At 35.8% G+C, this 17,284-nt stretch overlaps 1 protein-coding gene across 1 annotated transcript in view; it reads right to left on the bottom strand.

Moving 5' to 3' along the window:
• CWC27 (CWC27 spliceosome associated cyclophilin) overlaps positions 1–17,284 on the bottom strand; it is a 201,451-nt gene that overhangs the window by 98,912 nt on the left and 85,255 nt on the right. The window contains exon 11 of the mRNA XM_049649521.1: positions 9,288–9,391. Within this exon, the coding sequence (XP_049505478.1) occupies positions 9,288–9,391 (104 nt within the window). The remainder of the gene's footprint in view (positions 1–9,287; positions 9,392–17,284) is intronic.

Raw genomic sequence — 17,284 nt, 5'->3', positions numbered from 1 at the left:
AGATAGGCCTGACACAGTGGTTTATAAAAACAGCAGCCAATGAGTCCTAAATAACCATTAGGAAGACTGGTTAAAGTCTATTTTTCATTGCACATAAACATTAAATGTGCCCATAATGTATGATTCTCAAAGTAAGGCTCAACAAGATTTGCTAATGACAGGTAGTGAGAAAGTCTGAGATGGACTGTCCAAAAAAGAACAAAGTACTTTATGGACTCTCAAATTAGAGATGATCATCTCTTATTCACTCTACCAAAAGATTAAATTCTTGGTCTAAATGTGAGGGTATGTACATCTTTACATTTACTATATACCTTTAAAAATCTTTACTATTTTTTTTAGAAATTATATTAATGAAAGACATATTATTAAAAATATAGCATGCTTTCTGGCCCATGAAGGTAGTGGCATGTATTTAATACAATTTTATTTGAGAGACTGACTATCCTTGCTACAGAGGGAGTTTTATTTTTTTAGGACTTCTAAGAAATGAAGTATTCGACATAACTAAATATTTCAGAAAAGAGAATCTTATCTCTAATTGATTAAAATGATAATTCTATTTTTTTACCAGTTAGGTTGGAATCATTACCCAATCTCTGTCTTACTAAACAATAAGTACCATCTAAACTTTTCTTAATTGAATGACCATCAATAATTTTAATACTGACATGCTCTCAAAGTATAATGAAATACTATTAATAGCAAATCCATAATATTCCATTACTATTAGTTCTTGTGCTTTCTTACTTGCTGTCAAGTGGTCAGCTATCACCTCTTGCAACTGCCAGAAAGAATGTTCCTAGCTGTGCCTTTCTCTCTCACTTTTTTTTTTTTTTTAATTTTGTTTAAGTCCAATAAAATAGTGGGCTAGCAAGACACAGGCCAGCCCCTACCCTGGCTTTTCTTTTGCTTGTTTGCTTGCTTGCTTACTCATTCATTCATTCATTCATTCATTCATTCATTTAATTCTTGAGGTTATACTTCATATACCATAAAATTTCCACCTTTGTTAGTGCCATGTACAAAGTAAGAATAAGTAGAATATTACTGATGGCTGGCCTGAGAGGCTTTCTATGGGTCAACTGCAAATATACTTTTACTCTTCTGTGTAAGTAACATTAAAAGTTGCACGCAGGGGATGCCTGGGTGGCTCGGTAGGTTTAAGCGTTAGACTCCTAATTTCGGCTCAGGTCATGATCTCATGTTTGTGAGTTTGAGCCCCACATCAGGCTCCATGCTGACATTGCAGAGCCTGCTTGGGATTCTCTCTCTCTCTCTCTCTCTCTCTCTCTCTCTCTCTCTCTCTTTCTTTCTCTCTGCCCCTCCCCTGCTTGTTCTCTCTCTTTAAGTAAATAAATAAACTTAAAAAAAAAACAGAAGCACACAGATTAAGAGTAGACTGTGGGAAAAATAGGTCTGATACTTCTAGCCTCCAAGAAAAGAATGATGACTCAAGTACCTGAAGTAAGTTAACTGCTTTGGAAAAAAGTACCAGTTTGCTTAGGGAGAGGAATGGATTCTGCATGGCATTAGGCACAACACAGAGCTAACATTCCAAAAGCACTTCTGATTTTTATAAAAACCAAGGTTAAGCTAGTTTAACATTCTGTGTTAGATAGATGAAAAGTAGTCAAAAACTATATACTTTTACAACCTATCAAGCCTGAGGGGCCCTAGTCGGACTTAATGCAGTGTTAAAAAGAGAGTCTGACAAAACTTAAAATGGCTCAGTGCAATTTGAGAGGTACAAAACACCCCAGGGATGTGTTCATGAAGAGGCTTTAAAATTCTTTCTTGATTTACAAGCTCAGATTGCCCTTCTTCCTCTAATTTCTGGCACCAGTCAGAAAACAGGTATTGTGTGCTTAGAACTTTGAAAAGAGGATCTGATACCTTATCTCTCAAAAAGTGATTTGAGAATATGTCCTAACCTGTATCTCTATGTGATTGTTTTCAGTTTGGTACTAGTTTTGATATGATAAAACTTAAAGAAACCTGGAAAAGACTTAGAGACATAATTTCATGAAAAGGATTATACAGTTTATTAAAGAACCTGACGGAGCCAACAGAGGAAAGCGACCCTATCTCCAATTAACTATCAATCTTATTCAAAATTGATACAAAACCCCTATGCATAGGCTTGGATGACTCACAGTGGGACTTTAGAGAAACTCCCAGGCTGTAAACAGGATTGTCCTGCAGTACATCTCTTCTGACATTGCTGATGTCTAAAGTCAAATACTACATTCCTTGTTTACCTAACTTGGGGTGTTAGAACCTACTGCAAATTCCGTATTCAACTGAGAATATGATTTAACTATTTTGAATTTTAGAGTCAAATTTCACACTATCAAAACAATTCGAATTATACACTAAAATAATGGTTTTATTCCTCGATGTTCTGTTTCTTTCATTTAGTGAAACCCTTTATACATTATCTGAAGCCTTTAAATATATACAGATGGCAAGTTAATGGTAAAAATTATGAGTTATATTTATGTAATGCTGTTCTTATAATATTGAGGTATAATTATACGTTCTCTGACAATATCCTTGTGACATAAGGAATAGCAGGCTTTGAGCTTTTCTGGGAAGACTGAAGAGACAATGGATGGTCCTATATACATTTTTAATACATAGAGAAGCTTTGTTTTACATTGGTTTAAAACAGATTAATAGGTTGGCTCAATTGTAAGTGTATATTTTCTTACTAGAGCAGAGATGTTAAGAGATTTGGGGGCTATAGATCAATATTCTTGGGGGGGCAGCTTTGTTGGGGCATAATTGGCATATAAAAGAGCTGCACTTGTTGGACATATACACTTTGATGGTTTTGGACATGTGCCTATACCCATGGCACTATCACCACAATTAGGTAACATCAAACAGCAATACATTCAGGATTGTTCAATTGTATGGGGCCTAAAGTATTTACTGATGTAAAGGCAACAAAAGTATTTTATCTTCTGCCATAATGTAATTGAAGGAGTTAATAAGAAGTAAATACTTAATAGTAAAACATTATAAAAACACGAATAGCAGATTTTATCTTTAACTTATATAGAGAGAAATAGATGGGTCTTGATTTTACAGTAACTTGCCGAAGGTGACAGAAGAGACTTAGAAGTACAACCATAGTTAGAATATAAATTCCTGTTTGTCTTATACCAATCTGGCTAAGGATCCAGTCCAAGAAATTGGGTAAAGATTATCAAACCAAAGGAATATTACTCTCTGATTAAAGATTTCCTAAGATGACAAAAGCCCAATAAAGTATCACATCTATTAGAACACCTGGCTAAATGCTAAATAGGATGCCTCCATTCACACAAGAAGGCCAGAACGGGGTAGATTAATGCACAAGCATTAGAACACAAAGCTTTTTTGTTCTGATGTTTTTTTTCACCAAGTGCTTTTAATCTGAGGATAATACACTAAATTCTAAAATGAAGTGGCAATAGTAAACAAGTGTTAGACTCGCCAGATAAATTCAGAAAATCAGGAAATAATACTACTGGATGTTTTACTTAAGAATGTAGTCAAGCTGGGGCGCCTGGGTGGCTCAGTCAGTTAAGCGTCCAACTTCAGCTCAGGTCATGATCTCGTGATCCGTGAGTTTGAACCCCATGTCGGGCTCTGTGCTGACAGCTCAGAGCCTGGAGCCTGTTTCAGATTCTGTGTCTCCCTCTCTCTCTGACCCTTCCCCGTTCATGCTTTCTCTCTGTCTCAAAAATAAATAAACGTTAAAAAACAAAAAGAATATAGTCAAGCTCACACTTAAAACCTTTTTAACAAAGAATAGGATTATAGAAATGTAACTTAGAAAGCATATGAAAGAAATATTTATTTTGAAATTTTGATTTATGTTGTATTTATATATAGCTATATTGATTACAGGCTTTAACTGCAACTAACACAGTATTAAAATTCAAAATTTCCAGGGGCGCCTGAGTGGCTCAGTCGGTTAAGCGGCTGACTTCGGCCCAGGTCATGATCTCGCGGTCTGTGAGTTTGAGCCCCGCGTCGGGCTCTGTGCTGACAGCTCAGAGCCTGGAGCCTGTTTCAGATTCTGTGTCTCCCTCTCTCTGACCCTCCCCCGTTCATGCTTTGTCTCTGTCTCAAAAATAAATAAACGCTAAAAAAAAAAAAAAAAAAAAAATTTCAAAATTTCCATTTGTAGGATTTCGATAGGACAAAATGAAACCAGAAATAGCTATATTTTTCTTCCTAAAATTTATTTTTATACACCACTGTACATTTATTAAAGGTCTTCTCATTATTTAATTTACTTCTTACAAGAATCTTGAGGGGTACACAAAACATTTTCTACATGGATTTACAACAAGAGAATGGAGTCACACAGGCTTAGTAACTAGACTTAAAAGTTGTAATACTTTCCTGTTTATTTTTTGATAAGATATAATAGCCTAAAGTATTCTTCTAACCTTTAGTGTTACATATAACAAGCACTTAGTATTACTATCAAAAATTACTATTAAAAATAACAAAATTGGGGCTCCTGGCTGGCTCAGTCAGTTCAGCATCTGACTGTTGCTTTTGGCTCAGGTCATGATCTGATGGCTCCTGAGTTTGAGCCCAGTGCACCAGTCTCTGTGCTGCTGGTGTGAAGGCTGCCTGGGATTCTCTCTCTTTCTCTCTCTTTCTCTGCCCCTCCCTCACTTGTGCGTGCATGAGCTCTCTCTCTCTCTCTCTCTGTGTCTCTCTCAGAAAATAAATAAAAAACTTTAAAAAAACACCAAAATTAATGTATTTTTAGACTCTCTAAATTAGCAGATGTGGTACATGCATCCAGATGTAAATTCGTTTGGAAGATAGGTCTATATTACACAATAGTTTATACATCAAAATATTCAAAATGCTCTTTTTAATAATGGATTATCTACTTCTAAGTTTGTTGGCAAATTAAATTTCTAGATATAGCATATAATATTCAAAAGACAAAACCATCCAGAGTTGCCATAATACTCAGATAATTTAGTCTTGGATTAAAATAAAGTGTCTTATAAAAGCCAGATACGCAGGGGCTTTTATAATTCAGGGGCATTATATGCACGGATGTGTGGGTGGCTCAGTCAGTTAAGCGTCTGACTCTTAATCTTGGTTCAGGTCATGATCTCACGGTTCATGAGGTCAAGCCCCATGTCAGGCTCTGTGCTGATAGTGAGGAGTCTGCTTAGGATTCTGTCTCTTCCTCTCTCGGCCTCTCCCCTGCTCATTCTCTCTCTTTCTCTCAAAATAAAATAAACTTAAAAAAAAAAAAAAGCCAGATATGCAGCCATATAGCCCAATCAAGAAATCTTTCTTGAATTGGTTCAGATGATGTATGAAGTTATAGAGCCAAGGTCAAATATCACTTTCAACTTCTTTTCATGTGATGATCTTACTATGAAAATGCTTATGAGAACTTTTGGATCTGTTCCCAGAGTTTATATAGTTCTAACCATGGAATATCTTTCACCTGGGAAGATAGGCTAAGTTCTGACATATATTCAGGGAGGCTTAAAATTCACAAATCTTCCATAATAAATTAAAAGAATTTTTTTTTAATGTTTAATTTACTTTTGAGAAAGAGAGAGCACGAGCGAGGAAGGGCAAGGAAGAGACACAGAATTTGAAGCAGGCTCCAAGCTCTGAGCTGTCAGCACAGAGCCTGATGTGGGGCCCGAACCCACGAACCGTGAGGTCATGACCTGAGACAAAATTGGACGCTTAACTGACTGAGCCACCAGGCGCCTCTGTAATAAACATTTTTCTAACATTATACATACTAGTCAATTTAAAAAGATCAAGTAAGTTTAGAGGAAATACAATTCCAAGAAAAAGGTAATTTATAACGCATCACAGATAGGGGCTAAAAGCAAATTTTGTTCAGCATTTTAACAAGATGGTGATAATACAAAATTGCTCCTAATAGCATTCTAAAATTATTAGAATCAAAATAAAAAGACTGACTTAGTGCCTAGATCTTGGTTTCTAAATACAATGGAAAACAAGAATTCCCTGAAGTGGTTGATTCCAGGCCTGGAGAAGGGAAACCACAAGATCAATTTGGGCTTCTAGTGCTAGAAAGTAAAAATGTTCTCAAAGTGGGAGCCAGTTGAAAAGACACAGGAGCCAACCTGAAAGAACTACTAATGACCAATTCTGGTACTATCTGAACAACAAAATAAATCATGATAGTTTGGGATTATAACACATAGAATAAAATAAATATTCACAAGTTCATATTGATATAAATAAGTGAATAGTGATATAAATAAGTAATAGAGAAAGAGAGCGAGAGAGACCTCTTTCTTAAAGAATTCCAAGTAATAAAAGTAGTAAGAAAAAGGAAAATAAAAATTTACCATTAGAACACCACAGTAAATAACTGTTGCCTATAGGCAAGATCCACCAATGGATACTAAAATTAGCGGAGGTAAGCTTGAAAAGAAACAGAATAGTCTCACAGTATCTCCCCCCAAATACTTAAAATCTCAAAGGGAAAGAGTAACTTTAGAGTGTAGCAACTCAACAGACACCACTTTAAATTAGTCATCAAGGCAGTATTACCAGTAAAAAGACAACAGACAACTTTATAATGCACTGGGAAGGACATATCATTTCTGTGGCAATCTTGCCAAAAAAAAAAAAAAAAAAAAAAAAAGCATAACCTTAATCTAATCACAAGACAACATCAGACAAACTCAAATGAGACATTCCCCAAAATATCTAACTAGGACTCCTCAAAGTGTCAAAGACATGAAAGATAAGAAAAGATTGAGGAACTGTCATAGATCAGAGGACACTAAGGAGGAACATGATGACTCAATACAGTATGGAATTCTGGGTGGAAAAACAGAACAGAAAAACAATGGTAGTGGGAAAATGGGTGAAATTCTTATCAGGTCTGTAGTTAGTTAACAGTCATGTATTAACATCAATTGCTTGGTTTTCACCATTGTACTATGGTTATATAAGACCTTCATGTTAAAGATATATGGGAATTCTGTATTTGCAACTTATCTGGAAGTGTAAAATTATTTCAAAACAAAGCAATCAAAAATAAATAAAATGACCCACTTTTTGTAGAAGCTAATTTTAAATGATATTCAGATTTAAGGAAACTCCAGGATATTTCTGGAAGATATAAGGAAAATTAAATTGAGAAAAGTAATTCCTAATATAATTCTCTAATTATGGCATAACAAAATGGTTTTATATGGCTTTCTCATCAACAGACTGAAATAAGCTCTAGAAGAAATCTTCTCTTTTGTGTTAAGAAATCATTCTAAGACTCAAACGTTTCTTTAATTGCATTTAATATTTTAAAGGCAGATAAATAATTTAAAACAGCACTACTTATATTTAATATAAGCCTTAACTATAAAGCACTATTGCAGTAATTATCTATTTCCAATTCTTTCACTCTGCCTAGATCATGAACTATAAAGGTAAGAACCTCCATCCATTGCCAACTTCATACCCCTAGTCCTGCATGGTTCTTGAGGAATGGGAGTACTAATAATTATTTGCTCAAAAATGAATTAAAATTTAAGTAAAAGATCTTTCTAGTTGAAAGGAATTACTCTCATATATTTAAAATGCTTTTAATTATAAGGAACAATACTCTGAGAAAATTATGTCTAAACTTAAAAAATAGGGGTGCCTGGGTGGCTCAGTCAGTTGAGCGCCCGACTTCAGCTCAGGTCATGATCTCACAGTTCGTGAGTTCGAGCCTTGCGTCGGGCTCTGTGCTGACAGCTCAGAGCCTGGAGCCTGCTTCGGATTCTGCGTCTCCTTCTCTCTCTGCTCCTTCCCCGCTCATGCTCTGTCTCTCTCTGTCTCTCAAAAAAAATGAATAAACATTAAAAAAAAAAAATTAAGCTTAAAAATAAAATAACCTTCACTGTATTTCTTTCAAGTCGCAGTATTGCCAATATAGCTTGTTTCTGTTCAGGGTTATACTTTATCTACATGACCTGGTCACACATAAGTTTATCTTTTCTTTTCTTTTCTTTTTAATTTTTTTTAATGTTTATTTTTTTGAGAGAGAGACAGAGTGTGAGCAGGGGAGGGGCAGAGAGAGAGGTAGATGAAGATTTCCAAGCAGGCTCTAGGCTCTGAGCTGTCAGCACAGAGCCTGATGTGGGGTTCAAACTCATAAACTGTGAGCTCATGACCTGAGCTGAAGTCGGATGCTTAACCTACTGAGCCACCCAGGTGCCCCTTTCCTTTCTTTTAAATAGAGCTTATAATTTGTGTCATCATGGGGAGTTAATTTTTTAATAGTTTCATTCAAATATATTTTGGTGACTTTGAATTCTTCATTAAGTACCTGCCTTTACTATAACAGTCATCGGGGGATATGGTGCAAATAATCTAAGAACTATGTCCTTTAGATAGTTATGTGGTTATTACCTGTGCTACTTAAAATAAATACTAATGCTGAAGTGCCTGGGTGGCTCAGTTGGTCAAGCATCCAATTCTTGATTTTGGCTCAAATCATGATCTCACAGTTCATGAGATTGAGCCCTGTGTTGGGCTCTATGCTGACATCATGGAGCCTGCTTGGGATTCTCCCTCTCTCCCTCCCTCCCTCTCTCTCTCTCTCTCTCTCTCTCCCTGCCTCTCCCTCTCCCTCTCACCCCTTGCACCTACCCCACTTGTGCTCTCTCTCTCAAAGTAAATAAACTTAAAATAAAGCCCTAATAGCTTCATAAAAATCATAGTAAAATTAAGAATATATTTAACCTATATAAATAGAAGGGTATTATTTTGATTAATTTTTTATCAGCTTTATTGATAGTTTAGATTTTCAGTATCTTAACAAAAACAAACAAAAAACAAGAGTTTATATTTCATACTATTCAAACCAATGCACAAATATTTACACAAGTCCCAAATATAGGGCCTAAATGCTTTTTAAAAATGTTTTAAAGGGTATGCAATATAAGAAATGAACATTCCATTCTTGTGCACTCCTAGACATGTGTTATGGCAACATTTAAGTTTTGCCTGAGGACAAGTCTCTTAGTTTTCATTAAGCTTCTTAGAATACCAGTTATGATCATGTTTGACTGAATTTACTTCGTAGACAAAATCCTAAATGGAAATTTATTTTATTGGCTAACTGTCTAAGTATTAAAAAAAAAAAAAAAAAAAAAAAAAGCAAAACTTAAAAAGGAGGGAGGAGGGAAAGAGGAGAAAAGGAAGGAAGGGGAGATGGAGGGAAGAGGGTAATGTTGTACAAGTGAAAATAAAAACCTGATAAATATCCTTACCTTCACTTTTTTTTTCTGCTTGTTTTGTTGCATTTTCTACTTTTTTTTGTTTTGCTGCTAACAGTTCCCGCTTTAACTGTCTTGCTTCTTTTCGGAGCTCGTCACTGTAAAGCAAAAACAGTTATATAAAGTACATAATACACGGAAATAAAAAATTGTTTAGCAAAAACAGGCATATTGTTTTTTACATACACTAAATCCCTAAAAAAACACAAAAAAATAATGTAATTCATTTTGTTTCTTACCTGTGTATTGTGCTATGGAAACAGAGCTATCGAGTATTTTAGAAGCTATCATTTTTTAGAATAGCAATATAATATGAATTACCTATAAAATATACTCCCTATCAAGTATGTTAAACAGAAATAGATAAATGATAAATATCCCACTATTCTAATTCACTTGCCAGTTTAGCATTCTAGTTCCAGTTTAATAATTCATGAAGATCCTGAATCAAAACAAAATTTTAATATAAATTCTACTTACTAAACTTGCACATACACAAAAAGATGTGGCTTTAAAACTTGGTGAATTCCTCAACTGGCACCAGTAGCTACCATTTATTAAGCAATTACATGCTAGGTGCGGTGCTAAAATGTTTTTAAACTCAGTTTTTTAAACTCAATTAATTTTTAACCCACTTAATACCATAATTTGGCAAAAAATTTCCTCTTCTGTGAAACCTACAAGGCTGAGGTATTCTGATGATTAGTACAATCATGTATTAAAGGTAAACTGGGATATAAATATTGACTTCACTACAAGTCACTAGGTGGCTAGCTTCTACAAAGCCAGTTTTAGGACATATTCAAATTCATGTGCTTATAAAAAATTAATTACCCATGACATGAACACTTAGGGTCACTAGTGGCCAGTCAAACTTTGAATGTCAGGCATCTACTCTATTTCAGTAAAAGCTAGAGTGGATAACAGACACTCAAAGAACCACTGTAAACCCAAGTAGGCAACAAGTCTAGAAAAGGTCTCCAAAGACACCCAAGCCACAGTTTACCGGGATCTTAAATCTAAATACTTCCATACTGATTCAAACTTTGTGCTTCTTCCTGGTCCCCAAATCTCATACTTTATTTTTCTTTTAAAGCATGTCATATATTAGTTACCAAAGTAATAGGTCGTACAATGTGCACAACTCAATTCTTACTACCTCTTTTCTACATCAAACACAAATGGCTATAATTTGTATCTGCTTGGCCTCCAAGATCCTGAATTCTGAAAATTCCTTCTAATTAAAATCTACTACCTACTTGGGGTGCTTAGGTGGCTTGGTCGGTTAAACGTCCAAATTCAGCTCAGGTCATGATCTCAAATTTCCTGAGTTCGAGCCCCGTGTCAGGCTCTGTGCTGACAGCTCAGAGCCTGGAGCCTGCTTTGGATTCTATGTCTCCCTCTCTCTGTCTGCCCCTTCCCTGCTCTCTCTCTCAAAACAAACAAACAAACATTAAAAAAAATTTTTTTAAATCTACTACCTACTTCCTCAGTTTTTCATTGCTATTGAACCTGTTCTCACTCAATATAATAATGAAAGCCAGCTTCTTCATAGTTCATGATCTGTCAGCCCTATTCTAACCCAACTGGCTCTCTATCCATTCTAGATGATACGGTCAGCTATTTCACTAATGTCCTCACCAGCACCTTTAATTTTCTTGACTTGTTTGTCCTTATGAATATGTGATAATTACCTAGAAGACCTTGTTCACAACATGTTCCTAGAGACAAACCTCCAGAGAATGTTATTTTGTTAGATGTGAGATGTTGCCTGGGAATTTGTCCTTGTAACAAGTTCTGGTTGATTCCAATACGCATTCAGGTTTGGGACCCAGTGCGTTAGGACTGCCATATAGCAATTATCTTCTCTTCTTTACAACTCCAAGCACTCCTACTTTACTAATCCTTTCATTCAGCCAACAAACATACTCAAATTTCCCTGGACTCTGCTCCAATCAAGTGATGATTATCTTTACCACTGGACTCTTGGCCTGAAAGAACAGTTTATATATAGAGTCTACTTTCTCAGCCTCAAACTTCTTAATCTCTTGCAATCTATCCTTCTTATACTCTATTGAAACTGCTTCTGTATCAACCAAATTCAATGGTCTTTTCTCAGTCTTCCTTTTCCTCTTTGGCTTCTCTATCATTCAATATTAACCACTCCTTCCTTCTTGAAATTCTATCCTAATCAGACTATGTACCATTTTAGAGTATTGATTCTCCAATCCTTATTCTAATTACTCTTTCTTTTCTCAATCTATAATTCTTGGTATTTTTCCCATTTCTGTACCTTGTACAATGGCATTTTGTCTAATCTCATAACATTTGTCTAATCTCATAACATCAGATATCACTTTCATATAGGTTATTTCCAAATCTAGATGTTTTGCTCTGAATGTTTGGTCCTGCATCTTTAACTGTTATAAACCTTCCTGTACATTAGTACTGTCCAACAGAAATATAAGGTAAGACACATATGCAATTAAGTATCCTAGCTGCCACATTAAAGAAATAGCAAAAGGAAACAGGTTAAATTAGCAACTTGTTTTTAACTCATTAACTTAGTATGTCCACAATATTATTATGTCAACATGCAACCAATATAAAAATATTAATACTGTATTTACTTTTTTTTTTTTTTGTACTAAATGTTCTAAATCTGGCATGTATTTTATACTTACAGCACACCTCAGTATAAACTAGCCACATTTCAAGGGCCCAGATCTAGATGGATAGTGGAGGCGAGACGCTGCAATGTTCAGACTTGAAGTCATCTCCTCCCTGCCCAAATCTGTTCCTTTTCATGAAATCCCTGTTTGAATGTGGAACTATTTTCCTCCTAATGACCAGACTTTAAACTTCCTCTGGGACTGTTCCCCCGCCCTTTCACTGAATCACTGTCGGAGTATGTCATTTTCCAATCTCTCTCACGTATAATACTCCTCTTGACTCTCAACATCAATGCCCAGTTTAGGCTCTCATTATGTATTTCTCAGATAAATTACTTCCTATTTCTTGAAGTTATATGAGCACAGGGAATAGCAACCACATCTTTACTCCATCCACTAAATACCATCTTTTATTATACTAATTAAAAAAATTTTTAATTTGGTAAGTAATACAGAAATTTAGATGATGTTTTCTGAATACTAAGGTCTTTGAGGGAAAGATTATTTTGAAAGTTGAAGAGGAAATGCTGCATGATGGCTAAACAAACTAGTTATGAGAGTCATTTGAAGTATGCGAAGAATGAGGCAATGACAGTATATACTGTTGCAGAGGTAGTAATGCACAGTTATTGAAAGGATTAACTTTGAATTCAGAAAGTCTTGATTTAAAAGCTAACTCTAACACTTATTATCTGAGTGGCCTCAGAACAATTATTTAACTTCTGTGAGACTCAGTTTCCTCAACTATGAAATGGGGGTAAGATATTTAAAATATTGGACAGACAATACATGTTCAACAAATGGTAGCTATTATTATTTAGATCATGTTAAAATAGCATTACAGTTAAGGTTGTTTGCGATGTAGGAATATTTCTTTATTATGTTATTTACTACAAATAAATGCTACCTCTACTACATATGGAGATCAACTCTTCATAATTTTTATAAAGGGCAATGAATGCATAATGCCAGCTTCTAAAAATCTATCCTTAAATAGTCAAAGACTTAGATGCACTGTTTAAGTAGCCATAATAACAGCTAGTGGCACCACGGTGGCTCAGTTAGTTAAGTGTCCAACTTCGGCTCAGGTCATGATCTCACAGTTTGTGAGTTCGAGCCCTACGTCAGGTTCTGTGCTGACAGCTCAGAGCCTGGAACCTGCTTTGGATTCTGTGTCTCCCTGTCTCTCTGCCCCTCCCTTGATCGTGCTCTGTCTCTCTCTCTGCCTCTCAAAAATAAACATTTAAAAATTTTTTTAAAAACTTCAATAACATATAAAGTGAATAATGAATAAAAACTAAAAAAAGACAAAGTAAGATAGAGAAGGGAAGTTCTATAAGATTATTAAAAATTGGTTCATTATACTAAATTTTTCAAGTGATTCAGAATTTACAACATTGTTAAAATCTTTCAGACTATTCAAATAACACTATCTGTTGGTACTTGAGGAATCCATAACTCTTAGAATGAAGTGCAAGTTTTTAAACTAGTCTTTAGGTCACAGTCTGTATATTGTCTAGAATATAATCTTATCCATTGGTGCTAGAATATCTTTAAACTGTTAAAATGAGAACAAAAGTTGTAAGCCTGGAGTTTATGTCACCTGAACACTGCTAAACTATGGGCTTGCTTTAGAGTCCAGGCAGTATCTTTATGCCTTCAGAGCCTAGTTTCTGCTTGTATGGTAAAACAAATGGCTTCTGTAAGCTACTATTAACTCTGAGCTAATTGACTTTTTTCTCTAATAGGTATGTTTCTAATCTGAATTCATTTGAATTTTAATATGGTTTATATTTTATGGTTTATATTATATTTTATTTTTGATAGGGAAAGAGTGTGACTGGGGGGAGGACAGAGAGAGAGAGGGACAGAGGATCCAAAACAGGCTCTTCACTGACAGCAGGGAGTCCAATGTGGGGCTTGAACTCATGAACTGTGAGACCATGACCTGAAGTGAAGTCAGATGCTCAACTGACTGAGCCACCCAGGTGCCCTGGAAAAGAGAATGTCTTTAAAACAAATCATCCCAATAAAATATAGCAGCCTAGAAATTATAGTAGCCTTTGTATATTTAGTAATAGCAAAGAAAGTACTAATTTCTTCAACAATTTCTGGAGCATCTAATATTTGTACGGTACCATTCTGAGTGATGGCACAGAAATCAAAGTGAATAAGGAGGGAAAGGAACCTAGTTAGCCAGATTCTTTAAACCAGTCACCTCCCTAGTTACCACTTAATCTCCTCAAGAACCTGTGATATAGGCATTTTACAGAAAGAAGTCTGAGGCTTGTGGAGATTAAATACTTAGCCTGAAGTCACACAGTCTATCAGTCACTGATAGAGGTAAAAACTAAAAATGGGATTGTCCATATTCTTTACATTATGGTACACTAATACCTTGAGAAAATCTCCAAGGAGCCTAAATTCCAATGAGGGACATAAATCTCGTACATGAATAAATAATAACAGTACATAGTTGTTTGTTTTTTCTTTTAATATTTATTTCTGAGACAGAGAGAGACAGAGCATGAGCGGGGGAGGGGCAGAGAGAGAGAGAGAGAGGGAGACACAGAATCCGAAGCAGGCTCCAGGCTCTGAACTGTCAGCACAGAGCCCGACGCAGGGCTCGAACTCACAAATCGTGAGATCATGACCTGAGCTGAAGTCGGATGCTTAACCAACTGAGCCACCCAGGCTCACCCAGTTAACATGGTTAATTGCCATGACAAAGAAATGACTGAAGCATTTTTCAACTCAGAGAGGGAAACATTACAGCAGGCTAAATAAGGGATGGCTTCACAGAGGAGGCATCTGATTTGGGCCTCCAAATTCATCTCCAGAGAGATGAATAGGAGTTACCCATGTGGAGGTACAGTGAAGAGGCAGGTACTTAAGTAGTGTGTTTAAATGAAAACAGGGAGGTGGTGAAACACAGGGTGTATGCTAAAACATTAGGCTATAGAATAAATGATTTAAGGGGCTGGGGGCTAGTAACAAAAGATAGGGCTAGGAAGAGAATCTGCGACAGTCTAAATGCCAAGCATTCATGAGTGACCAGATGGGAATATTTTCCTTGAGTTTCTCTACAGCTTTGAGCTTCCTTTTTTTTCTTTTTTTTTTTTTTATAACCAATTTCTCAACTGTTCTTGTTGCTTCACTTTACCTGCTTTCCACCTATTTTAATACTTTACTAGTAACCATGCACTACTAAACTGCTGTCTTAGAAAAAGTAACTTATGACCTCCTAATAAAAAATTTCCACAGCTTCCCATTGGATGCTAACTTAGACCTTCAGTAGAATCTCACTTTGTTGACCACCTTACCTCTGACCTTTTGGAATCTCAGACATAGTGTCATGCCAGATCTCCTCCTACCTTACTAATATTCTGTCTCTATTTCCACTGGCTTTTACTCTTCCACGTCCTGCTTCTCAAATGTAGGGGCTTCTCAGTAGCTTAGTCTCAACCCTCTTTCTTTTTCTCTTTTCTTTAGAAATCTCATCCACATTCAGGACTTCAATACCATCTATCTTAATGCATTCAGTGCATAAAATCAAGATTGTTAGCCTGATGCTTTTTACATATTTCCACTTTCAAGCTTAAATCGTATTTCTAACTGCCAGATGGATACTTGCATTTGATATTCCACAAATACATCAGATTTACCATTTTAAAAGTCAGACTGATCATTTTGGTTTCTCAAAAAACACCACCTTATTTGTCTTTCCTGTTTTTGAGCCACCAAAATGCTGGTTGTCAGGCCTACCTGCTAGTATTTCTCCTGTATCTTCTAAGCTGATTAGTAGTCACATCCTTCTTTTACAAAGTCTCTTCTTTTCTGTGGTCAGGGACAGGTGTTTGGATTTTCACAACTGCACTCACAACAGTCCTCCTACCTGGTCTCTGTGCCTCTGGTTTGGCCATTCTTCCATTCATTTAGCACACTTATGCCAAACCTACAATTCTACTCCCCTGATCTTCATAATTCCCTAAATCCTACTGAATTGTGCACTAAGTTTCTTTCTCAAGCATGTGAATCCTCCCAAAAGCTACCTTCAAACTACTATTTCAACCTTATCTCTCACATATCCTCTACAGTTACTCTAAATTTTAGCCAGAAACATACTAGTCAAAATTACGTTGGCAAACTTTAAGATTCAGCACATGTACCCCTTTGTTCCTGCTCTTTCCGTGACCTAAAATGGTCTTTCTTCCCTATCTCTGTCTACTCAAATCTTCCTCAGCTTTCAACACTTCATAGAAAAAGTGGACTTGATCACAGCATTGGGGCAAGGTTGTCAACCTCACTGAGCCTTGGTTTTCTCTCATCTATAAATTGTGGCTATATTCAGCATATGTATTATAACAAGACTAGTGCAAAGATTAAGGATGAGCACGAGTAAAAGCACTATCAGCTGCTTAGAAGGCAGGGTTTTTTAATGACAAAATAATCCAAAAAACTCATAACTATCAAATTACATAAGCAATTTAAATAATTAAATAATCAATAATTTTAAGTAAAATTTGATGGTAAAATGATACTAAGTGCTATGCTATTAAAGGTATCTACTCTAATGTGATTGATGGGTTTTTTTCTTTTTATTTTTTTAAAGTTTATTTATATTTTGAGAGAGAGAGAGAGAGAGAGAGAGAGAGAGAGAGAGAGAACGCACACACAAGCAAGCAGGGGAGGGACAGAGAGAGAAGCCCAAGCAGGCTCCACACTGGCAATGCAGAGCCAGACGTAGGGCTTGAACCCATGAACTGTGAGATCACGACCTGAGCCAAAATCAAGAGTCAGACACTTACCCCAGGTGCCCAGGTTTGTTCTTTTTAAAACTAATGTCCATTCCAAAGAGTAAACAAAAAAACACTTCAGTAAAAACAGAGACATGTTTATCAGAAGACCTAGACCCAACATCATTATATGGCCACAAGAAAGCATCCTTCTTTGCCTCACTTTTATCATCACCCAGTACATTCTGAGAAAGGTGTAAATTCATATTTCTGAAGTGCATAGTCGTAATTATAGTATAAGTGTAAAAAATGATAATATTATACAGATAGTCTTGTTTCAACTTCTTTGTATTAAGGATCTTGACACCCATTATTTAAGGAAATAGTGAGATGCCAAACAGTCATCTTTGTCATAGATACAAAAAGTTGAAGTATAGAGACACTAAGAGATTTTTTTCAATATTGCCCAAGTCAGTAATGGAACTGTAAACATGACACAGGCTTCTGATTCCTTATGTGGGATCTCACTTAGTTTGCTAACTATTCACTGGGTGAAAAGTACATTTAGATTGAATACCTTATT

This window comes from Panthera uncia, assembly GCF_023721935.1.
Source record: "Panthera uncia isolate 11264 chromosome A1 unlocalized genomic scaffold, Puncia_PCG_1.0 HiC_scaffold_17, whole genome shotgun sequence".
In the NCBI taxonomy this organism is placed as follows: domain Eukaryota; kingdom Metazoa; phylum Chordata; class Mammalia; order Carnivora; family Felidae; genus Panthera; species Panthera uncia.
Note: the sequence above shows the minus strand (reverse complement) of the source record. Positions and strands in the feature narration are given on the sequence as shown.